The following is a 27,030-nucleotide window of genomic DNA, read 5'->3' as shown; positions in this document are numbered from 1 at the left end:
CTTAAAGGAAAACATAAAAAATATGCAACTATATGACTGTCAATGTGACTTGTGACATATCGTAATCGAAACACGTGATAATTTAATTTGTTTTGATCCGCAATTTTGCAAAAAATGTGTTCGGTAGAACAGAAACCTATCTTCAGAGACCTAAGCGCAGACGACCCTGAGCCGGAAGTCACGGAGATAGAGTCTTTCTGCGTTAATTGTCACGCCAATGTGAGTTTTTGTCACGCATTTTCTAGTACTTTCCAGATTGCTTGTTTACGCCGATATTTTTGTCGCATTTTTATGTTTAAAAATGATGTTAGCTCATTTAAATCTTCATAAATAAGAACTTGGAGAGAACCAGAAAGTTCCTCAAACCCTACAATTTGTTGAATGGGGAAATTAAAGGGTTTGAGGAACTTTTCTGGTTTCGTAAACATAATTGAAAGTTCCTTGCACGTTTACTATTTGGAGTAAATGATTATGATCTGCTGGGAAACTATAATCATCATCATCATCATCATCATCATCATCATCATCCATAGCCTAGTTTCACCCACTGCTGGGTATGGGCCTTCCAAATTTTCCATATAGGGAACAATAATAGCAAGAGTATTTTCTGGGCGCAATTTTAGAATCGCTGACGTTGATATTATTTTTGGAGGTAGACCTAATCAGAAGAAAGCTTTGTATAGATTTTTTGTTATGCAGTTTAATTTAAAGGTTATGCAGTTGTCTCGATATTCCAAAGTTACGACTTCGCAAGTTCGTCTAAGTTTTGACAGCAGAATTGGCTGAAATTATTGTTTGTTATTATTCATTTAGCAGTTTTATTTCTTACGTAACACAATACACATAAAAATGTAATATATTGCAATTTTAAATTTGTGTTTGTAATAAGATGTACTTATTTAAATGCCATTATTGTCAACACTACTCCATTGTCACACACTGTCAAAATATTGTATGATTTTGAGAATGATTTTAACAAATTCCAAAAATTTATATCTCTGTAACATTTTGTACGCCCTAACTTTAAAACGGTGTAGGAGGTCAGGACCAATTTCTGGAATGAATTGACTCTAAATTTAAATTGAATTCTAAATTGATTCTGATCTGAGTGTTCTGGGAGCCTAGGAGTGATTTCTGTTGCTCTGGTACTCATAGTCCAAGTCCGTTGATCTTCCCTAGTTTGAAGGTGTGGTTGTTTGGAACATTTAGTATTTTTATTAATTTAATTAGCTTAGTTCACCTTGTACTTTTTAACTGACCTCAAGAAAAGGAGGAGGTTCTCAATTCAACTGGTTTTTTTATGTATATTACACGATAACTCATTTGTGTACCAATTTTGATGATTCTTTTTTTGTTGGAAAGAGGGTACCCACGTATAGACCCCATTAAAATTTGAAGTAAGTATTCAACCTCTAAGGGTGGCAAACTAGAGGATGAATCCAGTTTCGCCCATTTTCCAGTAACTGATATCAATAAATTTGGCAAATGTTATTCCACAAACTTTTGAGGTTGGTTTTTTTAGTGCTCTGTTCTGAGATTTTTTAACCAATGCGATGTTATTTAAACACTTAATATTTTTGTAGTTAACTGTAAATGTTGTCATTGATTATACTTATGCTTTGCTGATATTGTAGCTACGTGTGAAATTCACCTCATACAATTGGTTTATATCCCAGAATATAATTAATAAAATAATAATTTCCTTGTCAAAATAAAAGCTTTCTTTTCTGTCTACGTACAGGGCATAACTCGCCTTCTGCTAACACGCATCCCGTACTACAAAAATGTGGTGCTGATGTCCTTCTCATGCGAGAAGTGTGGCTTTGAGAACAATGAGATCCAACCAGGAGGTGCTTACGCAGAGATGGGGGTCAGGTATGTAGCTGTTCACGACTAAAAGATTTATTTATTTATTTTTATTTATTAAACTTTATTGACCACAATACAAAGGGTACAAAAGGCGGACTTAACGCTAAAAGCATTCTCTACCAGTCAACCTCTGAGAAAAACGAAATTCACGAACGCGGTAAATAAACAGAATATTACGGTTATATTAAAATAAATGAAACAAATTCATAATTATATATATAACAAACTAACCTAATACCTTACTTAATAATATAATACATACACTTACATACATACAAATATACTATACATATACAAAATACTTACAATAACAGAATATGATGATGATTATTGCTGTGACAAACAATTTAGAAGATGCTCATGAACATTATTTTTAAAAGAAAATATATTAGGAGACCGTCTGATGGCGTCCGGTAGAGCGTTCCAGAGCCGTATCGAGTGGAGAGTAAAAGAATCTGACATGAAGCCAGAATGAAAGAGAGGTACAGTGAGTGATAGTGAATTCATGGAACGAAGTGGGAGGTCATGAGAGTCACAGAGATACTGAAATTTACATTTCAAGTATTCTGGATAGTGGGGATTGAAAAGAACGGAGTACAACGTACAGAGAATTCTTTTCTGTCTGCGTTGACGAATAGGGAGCCATTTAAGTTGAGACCTAAAAGAAGAAACATGATCAAATTTCCGAAGGCAGAAAATGAAACGAATGGCATTATTGAGCAGGCGGTCCAACTTGTCTAATAGATTTTCGTTGAGATCAGGATAACAGACATCAGCATAATCAATGAGTGGGAATATAAGGGAGGTGACGAGCAGGGTCTTAGTACTAATGGGAAGAAAATGTCGAAAGCGGTTTAGAAAACGTAAAGAAGAAGTAACCCTATGACTAACCTCGGACACCTGTAAGGTCCAGCTTAGTGAGGAGTCAATGTAAAGACCAAGGTTTTTTACACTACAACTGAATGGAACAGACGAGTTCTCATAAACTACTTGAATGAGCGAAGTATGGTCAATCTTGGATATCTGTTTAGATCCACCTAAAATAATTGCTTGACACTTGAAAGGATTAACAGAGATCCCAAAATTAGTTGAGCACGCACTAACACATTGTAAATCGCTGTTAATGTCAGAAATCGCTGAATTAATGTCCTCGGCAGATGCCTGCGCGTAAATCTGCAAGTCATCAGCATAAAAGTGGTAAGAGCAGCTAAGTGAGAAAGAAAGAAAATTAATAAAAAGTGAAAATAAAAGCGGTGACAAGATTCCACCCTGCGGAACACCAGCTGCCAAATCACGCCAATCGGAGACTTTAGGACCCACGCGAACAGCTTGTTGACGATCACGAAGGTAGGACGAGAACCAGTCTAGTGATAATGGGGAGAAGTTAAGCGACTTCAGGATGGCAAGCAGAATGTCGTGGTCTACCATGTTAAAAGCGTTGGAAAAGTCGACGAGAACTATAGCAGTGACCAACTGCTTCTCCATGCCCAGCCTAATGTCTTCCACAACTTTGAGTAGGGCAGTTGTTGTGCCGTGTCCCGGGCGAAACCCAGATTGGAAAGGGGTTAGAAGGTTGTTAGAAAATGTGTAGGAAGACACTTGCTTATGAACAACAGATTCTAGAATTTTAGACAGGAAAGGAAGAATAGAGATAGGCCTAAAGTTATTAAGTTGTATAGGAGAAGATATTTTTGGCAAAGGTATAATAAATGCCTTACGCCAGGCACGAGGGAAATCACCATACTGCAAGGAGAAGTTGATGATATGGACAATAGCAGGGAGAATTTGATCAACAATGCTGACAATCATCACTCTGCTCACCTCGTCACATCCTACGGCTTTAGACTTAATAGAAAAAATTATTTTACGCAAATCGTCAGCTGTAACTGGTGAAAAAGAGAAAGAAACTGAAGAAGAAATGGGCCTGGAAGCAATAAGTCGAATAGTGTTCGCCTTAATGAAGGGATCTAAAGAAGGAGCAGACGAGAAATGGCAGTTGAAGTCGTTAGGAGCAAAAGGGTAGGAGTCAGGTTGAGCAGAACATTTGCCTAAGCCAAGAGTTCTGAGAAACTTCCAGACATTAGCAGGAGAACAATTACTTACATTATTATAAAAATATTGACGCTTAGATGCCCTCACCATACCATTACACCTATTACGAGCAGTCTTGTACAGAGTCCAATTACAATCCGACCTATCGCGCCTGTAAACCCGAAACAATCGATCACGTCTAGTCATAGCCATACGAATGCCCCTGTTAATCCAAGGAGCAGGAGGCCGCTTAACCCTAACAGCCCGTAGTGGGGCATGAGCATCGTACAAATTGATCAAACACTGGTTAAGGTTGGAGATTTTCAAATCAACTGACGAAGCACCATACACCCCAGAGAAATCAAGGTCAGCGGCATCCTTCCTCAGCATGTGATGGTCAAGTCGACCAAAATTACGCATCCATACCAAAGGGGGTTTAACTTTCGGTGGCCTTAATCGGTATTGCATGTAGATAAGGTCGTGCTTTGAAAATCCAGGAGCAAGCAACTGACCATGACCAGCAACGAAGTCAGGAGAGGTTATGATTAAGTCAAGCTGTGTATCATTGGAAGAGGGGTTATGATGAGTAGGCTCAGATGGCAAGATTGAAAGGTTCACAGACTTGACAATATTAAGAAGCTTAGTGGAATGCGGAGTGTTACACAGAAGATCCGTATTGAAGTCACCCATAATTATGTGATGTCTGTAATCAGTGCAAAGTGGTTCAAGAACGGACTCAAGTTGCATGAAGTAATCTGCCGAAGGTGGACAATAGACTACACCCAGAACCGCTATAGTACCCTTAACTGCAATCTCCAAGAAGATGTACTCTGCAGAACCAGAGCAGGCAGAGGAAGACGATAAAAGTAACTTAAAAGGAATGTCACTGCGCAAGTAGGTGGCAACACCGCCGCCCCTCCTGCCAGTACGATCATTCCGGATTAGAGAATACCCAGACAGAGAAAAGGACTGAGAAGAAAGACAAGGTTTCAACCAACTTTCTGAAACCAAGATGGCGTGAATAGTAGAAGTTGGAGATGAGAAAGTTTCAAGGAAGTCAGTGTAGTGAGAGGGTATACTCTGTGCATTAATATGACAGACATTAAAACAATGAGGTATATTAAGTGAATTGTGCAGTAGGGTACTTAAAGTTTCTGGTTCAGACTGAGAGTAAGAGCTAGCTGTGGAGGTAAAACTAATGTCACAAGCGGAATAAAAAGAATCATCATCAGACATATAACTCTAAAATAAATAATAAATAAAGGAATATAACGTAACAATATCTAAAAAAAAAAAAAATTAAAACAAAATAGTAGGTAATAATTATCTAAATACCTGTCCCGCCCGGTTGACTAATATAGAATAGGTAACTCCATGATAAACAAAGGATATTTAATTCATAACTAAGAAAAAAAAAATTAAAATAAATTTATAACAAACGTAAACAAACTAACGTAAAAACACTACACGTTCACAAACTAAAAACTTTAAAATAAAAACAGAGATCACACCAGGCACAATGCAATATTCCACTGCCACAGTTTAAGATACTTCGTCCAAGAGTTTAAGCATAAAATAATAAAAAAAGTAATGTCATATTGACAGACCACAACAAACAAAGTAGCAGTGAAAAACGTGGAATAAAAACAAGATTTGTGATGGTAGATTCAGAAAACAAAATATTAGTAGACCGTCATTAACTAACAAAACAAAAAGAAAATCAGTAAGACATGTTAAAACAGATTTACGACGTAAAACAAATTACAATCAAAAGTACCTGAGCATGAGCACTATAGAAAAGAGAGATCACTTTTTGGCCTGACAGTCCGCTTAGGTCTAGTACGCGATTCGGGAGAAAATGCCGGCGAAGGGGGCCCCACAGCTGTAGCCTGTAAAAGATGAAGTATAAGAACAAATTGTAACTTTTATATATTGCAGAATAGAGAACGTTCATTATTTTAAAGTTGGTTAGTTAGTCATAGTCATTTATTGATAACGAAAAAGTTACAAGTCACAAAAATTTTACAATAACAAATAATTAAATTGATTTGCAAGAAATGATTAATACGATAATTAAATCTTAATAACAATAAAAAAAAGCTATACAAAAACAATAATATAAAATAAAAAATAAAAATGTCAATTACATTACAATTATGTCAAATTACTAACAATTAATTAATAAGATCACACAATACTATAGTCAAACGTGTAGAGTGATTGCTCAACAAGCCACATTTTCAAGACAAAAGTGAATGAATTTCTTGATGGTGCACTTCGCTCGTAATCTGGTAACCGGTTGTATTTTGCCGGTGCCATTACATGCACTAGTTTTATATGTTTTCGCCAGTTACCGAACTTGAATATTATTAATGTAGGATTACAACAATGTGGGTGCAAGCGAGAAGGTATGAGTGAGCGGGAAGGTAAATAGCGCAAGAAAATTTAAGATGTGTGCTCAAGAGTTTCTTTAAAAAATATAAAAGAAATCACTATTATTTCGAGACACCCATATTAATTATAAAAATATATGATGCTAACTGATGGGACGAACAAGTCCTGGTGATGGCGACACGCATACCCCTAAAGACCCCATGTGCAGACGATTCCTCTATTCGATTGATCGTCACGATAATCGTAATGATTCGTCGCTACTCCCTTGGCGTTGAAGTTAATCGTTAAGCATAAACACACACTATCGACAAGTTGGATCGTGAGGACGAATCGTCCTGTGTATTGGGGCCTTGTGTTTACGTACGCAAGCCATAATAACATTATCGGTCAAATTTCGTCGTTTAAAATGAAACCGTGTGATTATAAGTAAGCCTGTGTCAACTTTTGATAAAAAAATACACACCTTACGTCAGCCATTGTTTGTTGTATTTCAAGTTCATTCATTGTTGGTGTCATCCTATGATATGTCTTCTAAAAGTTTTGGAAAATATAAAACAATGGCAGATGGAAGCTGCGCGTGGAAGAACCGACGGATCTGAACCGGCAAGTAGTGAAAAGCGACCACACAGCGGTGAGAATACCAGAACTAGACTTCGAGGTGCCCGCAATGAGCCAGAAGGGGGGTATGTACCTGTCGAGTCTGTATGTACTTCGTCAATTTTTTTTACAATATCAATTGACAAGACGAACAAGTCGTGCGCCTGCTGGTAAGCTACACGTCTGTCCACAACAATGCCGTCCATCAACTAAAACGCGGCAAAGTGACAAAAGGTCAAATAACCATTTTAACTACCAAAAAATGGAGCACAAAATTCTCTTTTAGAAACAGTTAAGATTATCGAGTTCTTAGGTTTTCGCGATTGTTACACATAGGCATAGGAAATGAAACTATTTTTCCGGATTTAAATCGCGTATATTTGTTTTTTCAAACAAACCGACGTTTCGGGCCCTTTATAGGTCCCATGGTCACGGTTGACTGAGGTGGTACAGTCTTCAACCAGTTATGTCTAATATTAATGCAAACTAATCTAAACTAAACAAAAAATCAACCTATCAACAAACCACCCTATTTTTTAGTGAAAAAATAGGGTGGTTTGCATTAATACACTCGCGAGCAACCAAATCGACTCAAGCGCTACCTCTACATTCAAACATTGTTCTATATAAAAGTATACAACATTTCAATAAAAATAATATGCCATTTGAAAGCTTGAAACTTCAGCTTTTAGGAAATGTCGTCATTATTAATATCCATGTATACTTTTTTTAATTACCGGTGTCTGAACTTAAATGGGAGAAAAATGGGATTTTGGGTAAAGGAGTTTGACACAAATAAAACACGTTTTTTTCTTAAGAAGTATAAAATTTATTAATTCAATATTTGGTATTGCCTCCCCTAGCCCTAATTACAGCACGTAATCGATTCTTCATCGATCTTATTAGTTTTTTGACGTTGTCTTGAGGAATACCTTCCCACTCCTCTAATAAAGCTGCCTTCAGTTCTTCCAGGCTCGAAGGAGCTGGATTTCTTGCTCGTACCCTTCGTTTGAGCTCGTCCTATAAATGCTCGATGGGATTTAGGTCTGGACTTAGCGCAGGCCAGTCCATTGTGCGCAAATCGACTTCTTGAAGGAACTCCTGAGTAACGCGCGCTGTGTGGCATCGAGCATTGTCGTGCATTAGGATGAAGTCTTCGCCAACAAATCCTGCGTAGGGCACAACATGTTCCAGGAGAATATTTGTGATGTACCCATCAGCTCCCAGTCCCGCTCCTCGGCCTCCTCCAGGCACGAAAACGAGCTCGGTTTTACCCTCCAACGAGATACCAGCCCACATCATGCAAGAACCGCCACCATAGGCAACGGTTTCTGCGAAACAGCATTGGGCAAATCGCTCTCCCGGACGCCTGTAGACCCGGCCTCTCCTGTCACTGCCATGCAGACACATCCTGCACTCGTCAGTGAATTGGACCGACCGCCATTGCCCAAAGCTCCAGTTAAGATGCTCTCGAGCAAACTGTAGCCGAGCTTGCCGGTGGCCTGCAGTCAATTTGGGGCCTGTTGCAGGCCTTTTTGGAGACAGATTGGCTTCCTTCAGACGTCTTCTTACTGTCCACTCACTGACAGCTACGCCTCGAACACGTCTCAGCTCGCCCTGCACGTCGACACCCGTAAGGTGCCGATTTCGCAGGGTGGTTGAGATCCGGGCGGCGTCGTGGTGAATGCTCACTGATCCCACGGCGCCGACTCAACCGGCGAGAGGGAAACCCGGGGGGGTTTTAGTGGGGTAGGCCCTCCAGTCTGGAGGGAGAGTCCCCACATAACCCCTGAGTATCCCTGGGCTCAGGGGTATCCATAAAGATTTCCCCCCCGTCAAAAAAAAAAAAAAAAAAAGGGTGGTTGAGACAATGAAACGGTCGTCTCCTTCAGAAGTACAACGGTGGCGGCTGGTTGTTGGTCTCCGAGTGAATGCTCCGGTCTCTTGATACCGTCGGTATACTCGGGATACAGCAGATTGACTCAAGTGAAGCTGGGAAGCCACTACTCGCTGACTGAGTCCTTGTTGCAATAAGGCAACAACTTGAGCGGCTTCTACAGGTGTGGTATCCATGGTTTCTTGAAAACAATGAATGCAGGTTGCGGAGATGTGTATCGGTCAACTGTTGATAAGCGACTGATAAGGATTCAAGGGTCACGGGGGTTTTTATATGGGTAGAGGGTAGCGCAACTAGCAGGTAGCGTAGGTAGTAATTAGTCCCATTCTCCCTAATTGCGCAAATCAACATGTTGGTACTTGTTTTATTTATTGATATTGATGTTTTTTTAAAGCTTAGGTTTCAAGCTTTCAAATGGCATATTATTTTTATTGAAATGTTGTATACTTTTATATAGAACAATGTTTGAATGTAGAGGTAGCGCTTGAGTCGATTTGGTTGCTCGCGAGTGTATTAGACATAACTGGTTGAATACTGTACCACCTCAGTCAACCGTGACCATGGGACCTGTAAAGGGCCCGAAACGTCGGTTTGTTTGAAAAAACAAATATACTCGATTTAAATCCGGAAAAATAGTTTCATTTCCTACAGTTAAGATTAGTTAACATGTTCGACTTTTTTTTTTTTTGTTAATCCGGGGGAATCTGCTTACAGATACCCCGGCCCCGCGGGGGCAGAGCCGGGGTTATGTGGGACTGGGCTGAACCCTGAAGGGGAGCAGCCCGACCGCACTAAACCCCCGGAGTGTTCCTCCTCTCCGCTGTAGGTGGGGGTACGGGTACGCTGTTGCACTCGTCCGCGCCCCCACCAGCGGCTGGCCGCGCCCTGCGCAGCCCCTCCTCGAGAAGGGAGACACATCGGTCCCCCGACTCCGAATGTGAGGCTCGCCGAACACCAGACGAGCCTTCCATCCCGGGCCCCTTTATGCTGGGCAGCGAACTCCCCCGAGTCCGCTTCCCAGGGGCCCTGGGGGGCCAGGACAACATCCACTCAACTGTGAAGTTCAGTGGCTGCTCCCCCAGCCCCCGCGGCGGATCTGATGACAGGCTCCGCCGCAACACCTATCGCGCTTCCGCGCGGACTCTCCGAAGAGAGTCCCTTGGAGCGCCCACCTCGGGCCAACCGCCCACATTCGGCCGCGGAGGATAGGACGAGCGGCAACGACACACCGACACGTCTCTTCCCCCGCGGCCCCGCCGCCACTGCATCTTCTAAAGCGGTGCAGCCCCGCCAGGGTCGCGGAGGACAGGACGAGCGGCAACGACACACCGACACGTCTCTCCCCCGCGACCCTCCTCCTCGCGAATCCGCGTGGTCTCCCGCTGGCCAAACGAGTCCCGCGCGGAACGCCCTCCTCCTCGGGCCAGCCTAGTACCATCGGCCGGCCCCGTGGGTTCCTCTTAGCTTCACCGTGGGATGAAATCGACCACGGCTACTAGAGCCCCCCCGCCACGACAAGGCGGGAACCCCTTCGGGGGGGAACATGTTCGACTTATCGCAACTTACCCCAACGATGCTTAACTGAAATATCATTAAACAATTTCGATATTCTAAAACTTATAGGTTATGGTTTTTTAAGATATCTCAAAAAAATATTTTGTCACTTAGCCGCTTCTCAGTTAGCGGACAGTGCCACTGAAAGCTTTAAATTGCAAAGATCTGAAGGGCATTGCCACTGCGCCCGTCCACCTGAGATATAAGTTGATAAGTCCCATGTGTCTGTAACCTGTAATTTCACCAGGAACCCTTACCCTTCAAAAACCGGAACGCAGAATAGTGTTTGCCTAGATTTTGTCCGCTCTCCCTTACATTTAAGAGCTAAGTTCCTGTCGGTGCAGTCTTAATACCGACGCAAAAAGGGGGGAGTTACAAGTTTGAAGCCTTTATCTGTTTGTGGCGTTGTAGCTTGCAAACGAATAGGCTGTCAAAGCGGTTTTTTTTTATTTGAAGGCTAATTTAATCAGGATGGTTCTTAGCTACGTCTGATGAACATCAGCTCATTTTAGTTAGTGCTGGAATCTCAGTCATAAGATGAATATTTATATTATTGCCGCTGACCATTGATCAAAATTTACCTGCTCTGTAAAATGAGATACCTTGTGTATTATACAGTTATAGGCCACTGTTAATTCCATATATACATTATTTTTTAACCAATGGGAGTCAAAAGAAAAAGCTGCCTGAACCCAAAAAGTTGTGAGATTTTTCTTTATTTCTTGCGTATAAAAATCATATTTGCATGGCTATGCTAAATAATAGTGCCTGTAAAATCTAACTCCGCTTCTTCTTTATTGCTGAAAAACGATAGCAAATGGCTACTATAAGTAGGCAATTGTGACATGGAGGAGGTTCTCAATTCGACTGTCTTTTTTTTGTATGTATGTTAAGAGATATCTCCAGTATTTGTGAGCCGATTTTCATGATTCTTTTTTTGTTGGAAAGAGGGTATCTCCATAGTGGTCCCATTTAATTTTGAAGAAAATCATCCACCTCTAAGAGTGGCTGTTCACGCATGAAGATTCATTTTTATGAATAGCGCCTAACTTTAATTTAGGAGCAATTACTTTCATGGTTGTTTTTGCTATTTCTCCAATTCAAGGCGTTTTTCTCTCAATATACTTTGAGTAGTGTCGTAGTGAGAACCTATTTTTATTATCTCCAGTGTCAAGTCCTGTATAGTGGCGAACTAGGGGATATTTCAATAAAACTTAGCAAATAGACTTAATTCCACGTACTTTTATTATAAGCAGCAATTATTTTAATGGTTGATTTTGCTATTCTCCAATTCGAGGCGTTTTTTTCTCTCGATATACTTTGAGAAATGAGAACCGATTTTTATTATATTTCAGTGGCGAACTAGGGGATGAATCCGGGTTTGCGCAATAAAACATGGTAATTATATGTAATTCCACGTACTTTTCAGGTCGGTTTTTTTTAGTACTCTGTACTGAGATTTTTTTATTTTTTTTTAATAATACCAAGTGACGGGACGAACAAGTCGTGAGCCTGGTGGTAAGCTACACGCATGCCCATAACAGTTGCAGTGCCACCAAGAGCTTTAAATTACAAAGATCATGGGGGCACTGCCTCTGCGCCCGTCACCCTGAGACATAAGTTGACAAGTCTCATGTGCCTGTAATTTCACCAGCACCCTTACCCTTATTATAGTTTATAGTTTCAATGATACACAGGTGACTTAATATGCTTATTTTTTTGTTTCCCAATCCCTGCAAGTATGCGACACCTAGCATTGTAAAGCACAGTTATTTGGTTGTTTACTGCACCCTATTTCTTTTGCGTACACCTTGGGTAAATGTTCCCTACAAAAGTGCCCAATGACCTTTGTTCCGCTATGAAAATCCGATAACACTACAATAGAACTATCCTGGTTCTACCGTGTGTTGTATATCGGGTTGTTTTTTCAAGTTTTAAGTGTCATGTCTACTGTATAGCATTTTCTTTGATCTCCCAACACAACGTGTCCCTTCTTTTCATTTATAAGGTAAATGTACAGTGTCCCAAAATAGACGCGCGTGCGATCGCAGGCCGTATAATCGCGTCAATGCTGCACAGCAAATTGACATGTTCAAAAGCATATTTGTTCCTTATGTTAGCAAAAGCTGTGTATTCGGTTACTTGATGTGTAATTCTTATTGCCAACTAACCGATTTAAACAATAGGTGACCGTTCCGATTTGGGTATAATCAATATAATTGTAACTTTTTATAAAAAAAACCGAACTAAACATTCGTGGGATACATCTGTTTGTCAAGTTTTATTGAAATCGGTTACAGGAAAGTGCGCGAAACCGGATTCATCCCCTAGTTTGCCACTCTTGGAGGTGGAATATTTTCTTAAAATTTAAATGTAACTAATACTGAGGTACCCTCTTGCTAACAAAAAAAGAATCATCAAAATCGGTTCACAAATGCAGGAGTAATCCCGTAACATACATACATACAAACAAAATCCTCCTTTTTTGATGTCGGTTAAAAAAGGATTACAAATGCAATTTGCTTATCTATGAAGTAAAGATTATTTGAGTTTCGTTAACTGATCTAAAAAGACATTCTAATTGAGAACCTCCTCCTTTTTTGAAGTCGTTTAAAAAAGAGAGTAAATGGCAACACTAAAAGATTTTGGTGGTGAATTAACGGGCGAACGTTCCTGAAAGGATGTATATTTTTACAGGTTGTAAGGGATTATATTAATTGCGTTTTAGGGTGTTGCAGTTAATATGTATGTGTGCAATAAGTACATTGTTTCATTTTAATAATGTATGGTTATACTTATGTTGTTCACAGAAGTGACAACAGTGGAAGGCATAGTGGCGCGCGCGATCACTGGACTGTCGCAAGACCAGGAGGCACGCCGTGAACAGCACCCCGAGGCGGCTCGGCAGATCGACCAGTTTATAGCTAAATTGCATTTGCTACGCATGCTGGAGTCGCCCTGGACCTTGGAGTTGGAGGATATCAGTGGTATCAATTTGTTGAATGATTGATTTTTGCAGCTTTAGTACGAAATGACTGTTTTCGTAGAAAACTTTTTTCAAAAATTTGTTAGTACGCACTGCTTTTTGACTTGTAGGATGAATCCAATACCTTCTGTGATACTGAAGGTATAGTTATTTTTGATACAAGTGCGGAAAGTTAGTCATTATTCACGAGTCTCAGGGCTGCTTGGCCCGAGCCAGAGGCGAGGGTCAAGACGCGAGACAAGTGAAAATGACAAATCCGCACGTGTATCAAACGACGTTTTTTAATACATTTGCGAAAAAACTACATTGAAAGTAAAATAAAACAGTATTTAAAAAAAACCTCATTTTATTCCTTTGTCAATAACAAAATCAAATGGTAAAAAATGTAATGAAAAAGGCGGGAATGTAAACAATGAAAAAAATTAGTACTTTTTTTGGCCGACTTTTTTCAATATGGCAACTGTTGCCAGTATTCAGCCACATTAAAATTACTATTTTATATTACTTTATTTTCTACATAATCGCTACTAAGGAGCATTTACTTCATATGTGTAAAAATGCGGTCTCTCCATAAGATATAGTATAGTAATGACGAATGACTTACGTCACAAAGCACATAAATATGAAATAAATATACAATCTCTTTAGTTCTATGTTTAAGACTTAAAACAACAGTAAATTTAAAAAAAACTGGAAAAGTAAAAAGCACTAGTGCGAGAAATCCAACTTTCCGCACGATTTGTAGTGCGAAAAATACCACGTTTTGAGCAACTGTATTAAAAAAATCTTTGGCGTCTTCGATACCTACTAGTATGAAAATGCAACAAAGCGTTGTGGGTACATCGTAGACATGTGTTCAGGTTGATTGCTGGGGGCCTACCATTACCTTTCCAAAAACAATCTATTTGAATGTAAGCTTATAGTAAGCTTACTATAATATTACTCGTATTCATACCATGACAAACTTGTCAACCAAGTAATGCATTATTGCTAACGTGACTGAAAGAACGAATGATATCCCAATATTGTCTATTCCTTACTTAAAATAGGAAAGCATTCATTTGTTACTAATATAGTATAAGGTTGCTTACTAACAAACTATGGACCTATGGTGTCTGAAAATAATAGTTATTTGTTCAACAAGAGAGCAAAGTCGTTTTTTGGTGCGAGTGCTGTTTTTGAGTCCTGAGCAAGCGAAAGATTCTATAGTTGAATCACGAGCGTAGCGAGTGATTCAGAATTAGAATCTTGAGCGAAGCGAGGGACTCAAAAATACGAGCTGCAAAATAACTTTGCTCTCGCGTGATACATACAACTTTTCACCTCAGCAGCGAGAACATATATTACACTACAACATATATTATACTAAAGGGACAAGTAATAAAAACACGTCATGAAAGCAAATGCATCATTGTATATTTACAAAAATACAGAATTTACAAAAAATTAAAAGTGGAACGTGAAGTTTGTACAATTCTGTAGATTAAAAGTTACTGTTTTATTTGGAACAGTAATCGTCGTAGTGTTTGCTACTTGAGTAGTGGTCGAGGTTTCATTATGAGTTGAGCTGGATTGTGACCCTTCCCGCACCGTAAAAGTTGGTGATTCTGGGCGGGTTTGGGTATGATTCGCATCACTGGAGGTGCTAGGTTGTGCCCAAGAATGCGAAGTCTGTTTTAGGTTTATCGAATCTATAATACGCTTACAGATTTTTGATTTATTTTCTATTGAATCTTCGATATATCCTTCAGCCACTGTATTTGATCTCCAACCGCCATGGCGCTTCAACGTTGTGAGGTCAGCTCCTCCATCTGCCAAAAGAGTGGCTGATGTTCGCCTGAAGCAGTGGCCAGTGTATAGCTGCGGCTCTTTCAAATCTAAAAATGTTGCGATTTCTCGTGCAGTCGCTCCTATTTTATTAATACCCATCGGTTGCCGCGTACATTTTCCATTACGATATTGTATGAAAAAGCGGTCTGTGATCGTATTGGGAGGGCGCAATGCTTTATATTTCTGGACAACGTGTGCGTATTCCTCACGGACGACGAACGACCTGTCTATATTTGTTTTCGTATTTGGCAGGTTAATCAAAAGAAGGTCGCTGGAATGTTGTTCAATGGCATTAGGAGTTAGATTCAATAACTCGTTGGAGCGGCATGCTCCGTTTATTCCAATGATAAGGATGACCTGAAACATAAATAAAACGTCAATAAGTATTGTGTCTTTTAGAGCAGTCTTAAACGTGGATTTCTCATAATATGTAGCGTTATTTTTAACCATAAAGTTCCAATACAAGTCGCCAAAACAACACATTTAAGTAGGTAAGTATAATTATGTTGATAGAAATTGATAACATAACTACCAAAGTCCAAATTGTATTAACAATTAAAATATAACGCTACGACAACAGTAATAATATTCAATACTTACTTTTGCGGCTAGGAAAGTGCAATCTGGAGCTTCATTAAGAAATTTTTCAATATTAGCAGCCGTGAAAACTTTCGATTTTTTTGATTTGTGGCCGACGGCCGATCTTTTCAAAAACGCAATCAGCTTTGCGTAAGTGTTTATATGGACGTTATTTTTAGTTTGTAATGTAGCTTTCAACATCGAATATATACTCCACATCGTTGACGGCTGTTTTGTATGCGACATTTCAATGAAATAAGACAGAAGCACAGTTTCCGACATAGTGTTTCCTGCGCCCTTTTCGTGCCTCCATTTGTCAAAATGTTCGTAGACTTTCAGGTACTTTTCACGAGATTTACTAGGCAAGAAACTTAGTTCAGCATTTTTAACAGTTTCAACTAACTCTGGAGGAGTTAAAAAATTGTCGTCTTCACTGGAATCGCTCATATTTTCTATTTTATTACGTAGGTAGGTATCCAATTAACTATCAAAGAAGTACCTATCGCAAGCAAATAAAAAATTTTGAATTAAAAAAAAAGAAAGCGCGCTTTTATTTATTGCGTTCCGGAACGTTCTCGCTTGTATTCATTGAAATCACACATTGTAAATATTGTTATCTTTAATTGACGTTATAAATTTAGCATATTTTTATTGCAACACTTGCTTTATTTTTAATGAAAATTGTAAAAACTAAATTATCATAGTATAAAATCGTATTTGTATTTCTCACATAATTTATCTTTTAGATGAATTGACGAGTTTCCGAACGTGCACTCGTTCAGCCATTTTGTGGGGGTCTACTATGTAGCTTAAATATCGAAGTACGAATAAACCATAATTTTCTTTTTCCTTTTTCTTGTAATGAAGTGAAAGGGACGGAGCGACTGATTTTGAAATATGTCGAATTTGTATTAGACCCCTTCGCATTAAATGACAAGTCTCCACTTAAAAAGCAAAAAGCTACTTTTTCTCACGGAGTGAGCAAAATAAGATTTTGCTCACTGATTTCACACAGCAAAATAGCCTTGTTCGAGCTGCTGAGGTGAAAAAGATTTTTTTTAATTTTTTTATTTAATAACGCTATGTGAACTGTATAATGCCATCTCTTTCTTTTTTAACCGACATCAAAAAAGGAGGAGGTTCTTAATTCGACTGCATTTTTTATTTTTGTATTTATGTTAGGTATTTGTGAACCGATTTTCATGATGCTTTTTTTGTTGGATAGAGGGTACCTCATTAGTCTTTAGGGCGAACTAGGGGATATTTCAATAAAATTTGGCAAATAGATGTAATTCCACGTATTGTTGAGATCGTTTTTTTAGTACTGTGTACTGAGGTTATTGATGTTCCGAATCGTCTTATCAAAGCATATTGTTAAAGTACTTAATATTATTTACATTCCGAGAATTTGAACTGCCACAAAAAGAAAAGTATGTAATAATGAAATCTATTAAAATTACGTTGTCTTCAATTATTTTTCCGCATTGTCATGAAGAAAACTAAATAAAACAAGCCTAGCCTTGATAGTCACGTTGTGAATTCGGAATAATTACAGTCTAGTGTAGTGTCAACTGTTTGTGTTGCCAAGGAGCGTATAGACGGCGCTGTCATAATTTTACGAAATAAAAATCGCGTATTTTTATTTAGCGAGTAATTATTTCCTATGTACTATTAAATAAAAAAAAACAAATTATTGAAGAGATATATTATGTAAATAATCAAATACAAATCAACATTTAGACAATAAATTCGAAAATAATATTGTTTCCACTGCGTCCGAGTAACTATTAAGAACAATATTACTTTAATGTTAAGTCGCGTCGTAGTACGAACTGAGTGAATGAATAGTCACAAAGCTGCCAATAAAACAACATAGTTTTAACATTATAATAAGCTTACTTAAAGCGCGTCATGGTACGAAAAGTCAATGTAAGGTTAAAGTAATATTGTTTTAAGAGGTTGTGGTAGGCCCCCTATGAATACTGTGAATATTCGTTTTTTAGACGAATGAAAACGTTTCGTGTGAGTACCCGCTGTTTATCCGTTTAAAATCGATTACTGCATGTAAACGTGCAGTAATCGATTGCCATGTGAGCAATTGACTGCGCATAGGCAACTGCTTCATCGAGAACCCGTCCGCCCCCCGCCGCGACCCCCGCTGCACGCGCACCGACTTCGCGCGCACCGCGGAGCAGAACCACGCGCTCGGCATCTTCTCGCACGACGAGGTCAGTCCTGCAGCAGCTGTACGCACTCACTATTCGAGGGAAAATCTTAACACCGCTTGTGCAGAAATTTATTATTAGCGGATTTTTAGGGAACTATATGAAGGCTATGGTAACTATTAAGCCGTCTGTGGCTATGTTATGATATAAAAGTTTGGTCTTTGATTGGTCTATGATTCTTGAGGATGATGATTTTGTTGGAAAGGGGGTAGGTATCTCAGTAGTGATCCCATTCAAATTTGAAGATAATATTGTACGTCTAAGGGTGGCAAATTAGGGTATGAATCCGGTTTATTGAATTTCACTCAGTTTCCGTTAACTGATTTCAATAAAACTTGGCAAATAGATGTTGGAATTACATAAAAATGAAATGTCATGGTGGCCTAAAGCTGATGTGATGAGGAAATGGCAGACAGACGAGAGGAACTCCTCACAGTGTACAGCAGCTATATTATGTTTGTGCTCATATGATTCGTTTTGACGAGGACTCCCACATGCTTTTCAGTTATCGTTGAGGAGACCGCGGTAACGGACACAGCAAAAAAAGATTTTTTTAAAGTTATAATTATGTAGGTGCAAGAATATCCCGCCCCTCCGCCTCCGACCTCTCTGGTGTCACCGTCCACTGCCGAGCATAGTTTCGAGGCGATGGTCTCCGACGAAGTGCTGCAGTTCCGCACCAATTGCCCCGACTGCAACGCCCCTGCGGACACCAATATGAAGCTCACCAGTGAGTATGACCTGTTACGACTTTCATTTAGAGTGATAGCCATTGAGAAAAGACGCTCAGATGGCACAGAAGTAACAAAATCGCCAAATATTGTGGACTTTATCACATGCACGTTTACCTGTACTTAGATGTTGCCAAACTGCTTTCCATGCAGGCCGTTGTCAAATAGGGGTTCAGAAAGAGACCGTTTGCTGTTTAAATTATGAATATTAATAATATATAAATAACAAAAAAGCGTCCCTAATTTACACTTTCTATACCACTCATGGCTCTTATATGTACTGGTCATATCAAATTGTATTATTGGCATTTGCAGTGCAGTCACCCCATGGCGTGAAATGATGGCATTTGACACGTTCGTAAAATTCTCTTTGCAGAAATTCCTCATTTCAAAGAAGTGGTGATAATGGCAACCATCTGCGACGCTTGCGGGCACCGCACCAACGAGGTAAACTGCCACTGGAAGCGATACCAACCCACATCATTATCAAGCATTTCTTTTCTCTTTTTGATCACTTCAAAAAGGTTCTCAATTTGGCTTTTGTGAACCGATTTCGATGATTCTTTTTTGTTAGAAAGAGGGTACCTCAGTGTTGGTCCAATTTTAAGAAGAAAATATTCCACCTCGAAGGGCGGCGAACTAGGGGATGAATCTGGTTTCGCGCACTTTCCGGTAATCGATTTTAAGTAAACTTGGCAAATAGATGTCCATGAACTATTGACGTCACATTGATTGAGAAAAGCAATACATAAGCCTCGGCGCGAACGGGAATAGCTTGACTCGTGTTAATACAATTAACTATCTTAATTTTGACAACTTTACAGTATGAAGAAAAGAATTGTTTGCGTCATTTATTAGCATTTGGTTTATTAAATAAAAATACTTTGTGTACATAGATATTCACAATTTTTTTTCCGATTGCCAGTTCACAATGTATATTCAATAAAATAAATATTGCCGTAGGTAGTGACATTTTATTTATGGTTATTATGAATTGAGTTGCATTGTATTGTCTTACAGGTGAAATCAGGTGGAGGCATTGAGGACAAGGGCGTGCGGTACGAAGTGAGGGTCGCGGGGAAAGAAGACTTCTCCAGAGATATTCTCAAGGTGAGATCGACTTCGTCATATAACAATTTCGATCGAATGTCGAAGAAGACCGGGAAGACCAAACTTCTGGTCTGTCGTACTTTTTGTGACCCGCTGTACAAGTTGATACAGTTGTAATTCTGCGGCGTGTCGCTTGCAACAGAAATACAGAAAGGTGCTGCTCGATATGGCGCGTATAATTCGTCAATTCTTAAACCTGACTCCCTGACCCCGGCCGACCGCGTCGCGGAATACCTTGGAGGGGCCAGGACTTACCTCATGAAGGCACCTTCAGCAGCACACCTAGTGTGTAATATAGTGTCATGCCCCTCTACACGATTGGATCCATAGAGATGCGATGGCACGTAGTGGCCGCCATTGTCGTGGCGTCCTCCACACGACGGCTGTGTTCATTCGTCGGATTGTCGAGCGCGAAGATGGACGTGGAGTCAATTGCAGCGGCGGCAATTTATTTATTTACTACATACAAATATTATATACGTGTGCACCAGAACCAAGTTATCAAGAGGGAGCAGAGGAAAAATTCCTAATCTTCGATTTGATTTTAGAGGGGTATATCCACTTTAAAGTTAAAAATAAAATATTGTATGAGTAACTACGCGATATATTCAAGCATAGACACTAATCAGAAACATAAAACAAAGTTTCCTCGATAGATAAAAATCACGAAATTACCTCTTTTCACATTTTTTCGATTTATCCTCGAAATGCTACAGGTTATTAGGACAAAAATTAGATAATTAGTTATATTTATGCATGATCGAGAACTGTCAGTACGGATTTTTTTTAATCCCTTTAGTTTTAGAGTTATTCCGCTAAAACGAATTTGGTACTTTTAATGCGCAAAATTCAACATCTCCTGTCGCATGTCACGCGAACTTCAGGCATATATTTGTTTCACAAATTTGGATGGAGCAAACGTCAAAGCTCTTAAAAAAATGGCGCAAAAGAAGGTGGTGGATGCTGACGATCCACCAAACAAAGCAAGTTTCTTTCGGCAGCCATTTTTAACGAAAATAAACGCTTATATGGCAGCTATACTACAAAATGGCGAAAAATCTTTTGACCCCAAATTATGATTAGGGACTCCTAAAGACCCCGCAAAGACCCCGCATGCCAATTTTCAGCCGGATCGAAGTAAGTTTCTGATCTTGAATTTTTTTACACAGGCAGTTGACCACTGTTACCCTCTATGACATTCCTTCCAGTACCTCCTACCTATCTCTAATAGTTTTTGTTATAGAAGACCTTGAAATTTGTAAGGCGGCCATCTTGTTTATTTGAATTTCGAACATTTTTTACAACCGGCGGAAATTGCCCAGGGTGTACCTCATAAAAGTGCACTAATATCTCCTCCATATGTTATAGTTTTCGCAGGCCGTTGATCACTCTTTTATATTTTCCACATTTAAGTCATCTCATATTTGATTCTTTGCTCTGGAACCTAACCGCGTGTAACGGTATAAATATCTTTTATCCGCCATATCCGGAAGTATGCGTTCTATTTCTATCAGTGAGTATAAACTTGTAAGTTTATATAAAATAAAATGGGTCGGGGAGACACAATATCGCCTATTTATTGCAGAAGCATGACCAATATTCAGTCGATAGCCGATAGAATATTTATCGACTACAATCGCGCAAGTGGGAAACTTTTTTGCTCAATGAACTGTCAATTTACTCCGTCTACAAAAAAGGCAGACTATAGTGACGCGTAATCGGCTTCAGTCCATATTACATAGACAAATCTTTTTCTAACCAGCGTAATCTGATTCAGCTTAATGATGCTCAATGTGATGTATTCGGGCTCGCCTAATACGCGCGCTTGTCGCGGCAGTCGGAGACGTGCAGCATGGAGATCCCGGAGCTGCAGCTGCAGGTGGGCGGGCGCGCGCTGGGCGGCCGCTTCACCACGGCCGAGGGGCTGCTCGGGGCCACGGCCGCGCAGCTGGCCGACGCGCCGGGCGCCCTGGGGGACGCGCCCTCGCTCAGCAGAGACGGCATGGCCCAGTGAGTGGCACTTACGAACCCACTAGTTCTAAACTTAACCAGTGACAAATATTGACACGTCGTCGGCTAAATTCGGAACCTCGTAACCCCAATAATGTGGCAAAAGTCCACAGTAGGCACACAAAACAGAATTACTAGAAATAATTAAATAACAATCTATGATTAAACTTTTATTTTTAACCGACTTCAAAAAAAGGAAGAGGTTCTCATTCCGCCGTTTGTGAACCGATTTCGATAATTCTTTTTTTGTTGGAAAGAGGATACCTCAGTATAGGTCCCTTTTAAATTTGAAAAAAATATTCTGTCTCTAAGAGTGGCAAACGGTAAGCGATTATAAAACTTGGCAAATAGATGTAATTGCACGAACATTTGAAGTCGGTTCTTTTTTAGAAATAAATTATAATTATTAATACAAATATCGAACACTCAGAAAAAGTTCCTGCGATCCGGATCCGGATCCGAACCGACATCTCTTATCAACTAAGCCACGGAACGAACCAACGGACCTCATGAATTTTTCTTTGTGCTTGTTTGTCGGATCCTTATACTTGGTTTTCAACGACGTTTTAGCCGTAGCGCCATCTATGAGAAACCTATGAAAGTATTTCGTTATCCAGTTAGGCAACTTTACAGCTACCAGTCCTGGCTTGAGATATCTAACTGGGTGACGAAGTACTTCTATTTCACAAAAAATAATTGAATATCAATTAAATACTAATTTAAATTACAATTATGTGATTAGAAATTATACTTTAAGCTTTAATTGTCCGATATTTCGCTTGAAGAGTAAAAAAGCCAGCAACGGAGTTACAAGAGGTTTTGAAATTTAGCCGACGAACGCAATCTCAGTGGAGTTTGAATGGAATTCGAATGTAGATCATTAGCCGAGTCCCTCGCTTTGCGCTGCAGGTTCATCGCGAAGCTGAACGAGGTGCTGGAGTGCAAGCGCGCGGTGACCATCGTTCTGGACGACCCCGCGGGGAACTCCTTCGTGCAGAGCTTCAGCGACGATCCCGACCAGCCCGACGACGGTGGGTGCCTTTCCTGTCTGCGTGGCTCCTCTACGGGGAGGGTTCACATTTAGACTGCTAACACATTGACTGCATGAAGATGTTAACGACTTCACGCATTAACTAAGTAGTAGAGCTCCTTGTGAAAGAGCTCGTCCAAGGACGTACTGCCACCTTACCCATTTCTGCCGCCAAGCAGTAATGTGAATATTACTGCGTTCCGGTTTTGAAGACTAAGAGTGCTGGTTAAAATACAGGCACGTGGGACTTGTCAACTTACGTCTCAGGGTGGCAGTGCCCCTCGGATCATTGTGTTTCAAGCTCTGAGTGATGTGTAATTCTGCAACTGTTATGGACAGGCGTGTCGCTTACCACCAGGCGCACGACTTAATTGTTCGTCCCGTCACTTAGTTGTATAAAAAAAACTGCTTGCGAAATCGAAACCGACTTCATGCAGCAGAGATTCTGCATGCAGTTAATGCGTGAAGTTCATAAATTCAGAACATCTTTATTTCGTAGCTAAGCAATTTACACTTTTTTTTTAATTTTCAATTAATTTTAAGACTTGTTCTAGAGAACATTTTTCTTTAATAAAAAAATAAGTGAACATTTGACCTCCATCTCACCTGATGGAAAGTGAGATGAGGTCGACGATGTAGCCTAAATAATGCCTATTCACTCTCGCCTTGAAAAGGTCAAAATTATAACGTTCGGCGAACAAGTCCGCAGGCAGGGAATTTCACTTCCTAGCCGCTCGCCATACAAATGTAGAAGCGAAACGCTTGGTGCGAATCCGGGGAATATCCACAACATAAAGGAGGAACCCCAGCCCACATCTAATCCACCTATGATGAAAAGGGGAGGGCGGAATCAAATCATGCAATTCCATTGCACACTCTCCGTGATATATCCTGTAGAATACCGATAAGCTGGCAACCCTACGGCGGTCCTATCATAACCTTATTCTAATTGTCAGGCAATTTACAGTAAAAATGATTTTTAATATTATTATTGCATTAAAAGTATTATATTATATAATATAATGGTAAATAATTTATTTCAGATGTCTATGATCCATATTCTTAAATTATATAATCTCAGTACAGAGTACTAAAAAAAAACCCGATCTCTAAAGTACGTGGAATTACATATAATTACCAAGTTTTATTGAAATCGGTTACCAGAAAGTGCGCAAACCCCGATTCATCCTCTAGTTCGCCACTATACGGGACTTGACACAGGAGATAATAAAAATGGGTTCTCACTACTCAAAGTATATTGACAGGGAAAAACGCCATGAATTGGAGAATAGCAATATCAACCATTAAAATAATTGCTCCTTATAATAAAATTTTCGCGCTATTTATAAAAATGAATTTTCATGCGTGAACAGCACCCTTAGAGGTGGATGATTTTCTTCAAAATGAAATGGGACCGCTATGGAAGTACCCCCTTTCCAACAAAAAAAGAATCATGAAAATCGGTTCACAAATACCGGAGTTATCGCCTAACATACAAAAAAAACATACAGTCGAATTGAGAACCTCCTCCTTTTTTGAAATCGGTTAAAAATAAGATCAAATAATAATTAAATATAATAAGTAAACAAATTCCATACTTTTCCTTCATGCAGTCGAATCAAATGCTCCATTATGGGCATTTGGTAATATATGAATGCCATATTATGTTAACTATCGCCGATTTTCCATGTTACAACATTTTTGTATATCTTGTCAAGGGTTCAGATAAAATCCCTTGGTAGAAGTTGACGTTGGAGAGGTTTCATTGTAATAGAAACATCAGTAGTTGCCGCTGGCCTTCGGTCTTGGTACATTCCGGCAACAAGGTGTTGGACGTCTTCAATTTTATTACAATATGGTGAATTCAATTCATTTTGATTCATAAGATATCCAAACTTGTTCGATGGATAATGGCCAGAACGTAGCCTAAACATTGTAACATCATCTAGCCTGCAAAATTCAGAAGTAAAAAAACACGGTATGTGGTGTGGCTCACATTGTGATGTTCTTTACTAAATGCCTTTCGCTCTTGACCTTACATCAAAGAATTCTTTCCAGCTGTCAGTAATTAGTTTTTTTTAAATATTTAGGTAGGATCTCGTGAAAAAAGGGCAGTATGGTATACTCCTGGCTTTGAAATGTAGCTAATTTCGCCAAACGGTTAATTCCTCATTACCATTCACACCTATACGGGATGGTGGTCTGTGGAATCCACTGAAGTCTAAAACGAAGTCTTCAAAGTGAACTCGTAATCGACTGCGTGCTGTCGAGAACACGACTGCATGAAGTTGATAACGGCTTATGACCCGATTAGCTCTTGCTTGTTTAAAATCTCAGATTACAAAACAATGGGCAGATGGAGCTTACGCAACCAACGGTGTGGAGCCGCTTTTCATTTATTGTGCGCGTGACCACTAGGAGAGACACTGTGTAGGGACATGCGCATTTGTGTGCGTGTAAAATTGCCAGATGCAACGAAAAAACTCCAGCATTTTTTTTCTGTTGCTTTCTATAATACTAATGTTACAAACTGGAAATGTTATTAACCGACTTCAAAAAAGGAGGAGGTTCTCAATTCGACTGTATGTTCTTTTTTTTGTATGTATGTCATGATTCTTTTTTTGTTGGAAAGGGGGTACATCCACAGTGGTCCCATTTCAATTTGAAGAAAATCATCCACCTCGAAGGGTGGCTGTTCTCGCATGAAGATTCATTTTTATAAATAGCGCCTAACTTTAATTGAGGAGCAATTACTTTAATGGTTGATTTTGCTATTTCTCCAATTCAAAGCGTTTTCCTCTCAATATACTTTGAGTAGTGAGAACCTATTTTCATTATCTCCAGTATCAAGTCCTGTATAGTGGCGAACTAGGGGATATTTCAATAAAACTTAGCAAATAGACGTAATTCCGCGTACTTTTGAGGTCGGTTTTTTTAGTACTCTGTACTGAGATTATTTTGATATAGGTATTTTAGTGGTATTAGGATATCAAACAAATTATATACAATATAAGTTAATATTTTATTTTTTGATTTACATCACACAAAGGTAAACAAATATTTTAAAATTAAAAAACTTTGATTTTTAAACATAAAATAACTAATCACTCAAAACACAGTGCAAACAGAGCGACGCTGTGCTTAAACTCACGCGAGATTGTATTTGCTTTTGAATTTGTATTTGCTTCGGTGTCTTCACTTTCGTGTTCGGCGCGCTCCATCGGCCTATTGTTTTGTAATCTGAGTTTAAAATAAATATTGTAATGCTAAATGTATTCAAATGTATATTTATAAAGAGCAACCCTTAAAGTTTCTTGCTCATTCGTCGAATAGGCAGTAGAGTTTAATCATTATGACGATTTCAAGTGTAATTTGCTTACCTATGAAATAAAGATGTATTAGAATTTGAATTATAGTAAGAATAGAGACCAGTATGGTTGGTAGCACGATTCTCGTTTGCAGGTCTGAAGGTGACACGCTACGAGCGATCGTTCGAGCAAAACGAAGAACTCGGACTCAACGACATGAAAACGGAGAACTACGAACAGAGCTAGCGTCAATAATGACATTAGTTATCATCATCATATTATACGTCCCACAGCTCGATACGGTTCCCCTCCTGGTAGGGGGGGTCAATGGTCTCTAAAAAGAGTGTTTAAGTAATAGTTGATATGTTAGCCTTGACTTGACTTGTAGTCAGTGATGTTGTTATTTAATACGTACTGGATGACGTTTTTGTCACCATCGAAATTTTAACATTACGGTCTTTGGTGAAGAAATAAAATAGTTTTTTATTGTATATCAGGATGTTTGACCAACATGATATATTCAATTATTTTTTGGGAAATTGCTCTACTGGTTTGTTATAATTATTAGAGATAGATATTATAGTTCTGCAACAAATACATGGAAAGTTTCGCGAGCCCCGTTGGTTTGTTCCGTGGCTTAGTTGGCATAGCGTCTGACACGGTGTGCTGGGAGACGTTGGTTCGAATCCAACTGGATTGGAATGAATTTTTCGTAAATGTTCGATCTTTGTTTAATAATTAAAATAAAATAGGTGTAGTTTGCCTTTTAGTATCGATCAGTACTAAAATATTAATATTTAAAAAAAACCGAAGGTAAAATAAAATTTTAAAAAAACCGACTTCAAAAGTTCGTGGAATTATTATATTTTATTTTATTTA

At 39.2% G+C, this 27,030-nt stretch overlaps 1 protein-coding gene across 1 annotated transcript; it reads left to right on the top strand.

Annotated features, from left to right (window-relative positions):
- Window positions 1–86: 86 nt before the first annotated feature.
- LOC113234473 (zinc finger protein ZPR1) lies at window positions 87–26,997 on the top strand. Its single transcript, XM_026469798.1, has 11 exons — window positions 87–219; window positions 1,742–1,875; window positions 6,859–6,977; window positions 13,153–13,329; window positions 17,850–17,965; window positions 18,536–18,692; window positions 19,070–19,140; window positions 19,714–19,803; window positions 21,641–21,813; window positions 22,723–22,844; window positions 26,306–26,997. The coding sequence occupies exons 1-11, from the start codon at window positions 115–117 to the stop codon at window positions 26,395–26,397; spliced, it is 1,356 nt and encodes a 451-aa protein (XP_026325583.1). The 5' UTR covers window positions 87–114; the 3' UTR covers window positions 26,398–26,997.
- The last annotated feature ends 33 nt before the right edge of the window (window positions 26,998–27,030 follow it).

Source organism: Hyposmocoma kahamanoa, unplaced genomic scaffold, assembly GCF_003589595.1.
Source record: "Hyposmocoma kahamanoa isolate Upper Pololo Valley unplaced genomic scaffold, ASM358959v1 84, whole genome shotgun sequence".
Classification (NCBI taxonomy): domain Eukaryota; kingdom Metazoa; phylum Arthropoda; class Insecta; order Lepidoptera; family Cosmopterigidae; genus Hyposmocoma; species Hyposmocoma kahamanoa.
The sequence above is the reverse complement of the archived record's forward strand: the minus strand, read 5'-3'. Positions and strand labels throughout refer to the sequence as shown.

Coding starts and splice junctions, on each gene's coding strand:
- LOC113234473 (XM_026469798.1), top strand. CDS start 115: ATGTGTTCGGTAGAACAGAAACCTATCTTCAGAGACCTAAGCGCAGAC. Junction 1,876..6,858: donor TACGCAGAGATGGGGGTCAG/GTATGTAGCTGT, acceptor AAACAATGGCAG/ATGGAAGCTGCGCGTGGAAG. Junction 13,330..17,849: donor GGAGTTGGAGGATATCAGTG/GTATCAATTTGT, acceptor GACTGCGCATAG/GCAACTGCTTCATCGAGAAC.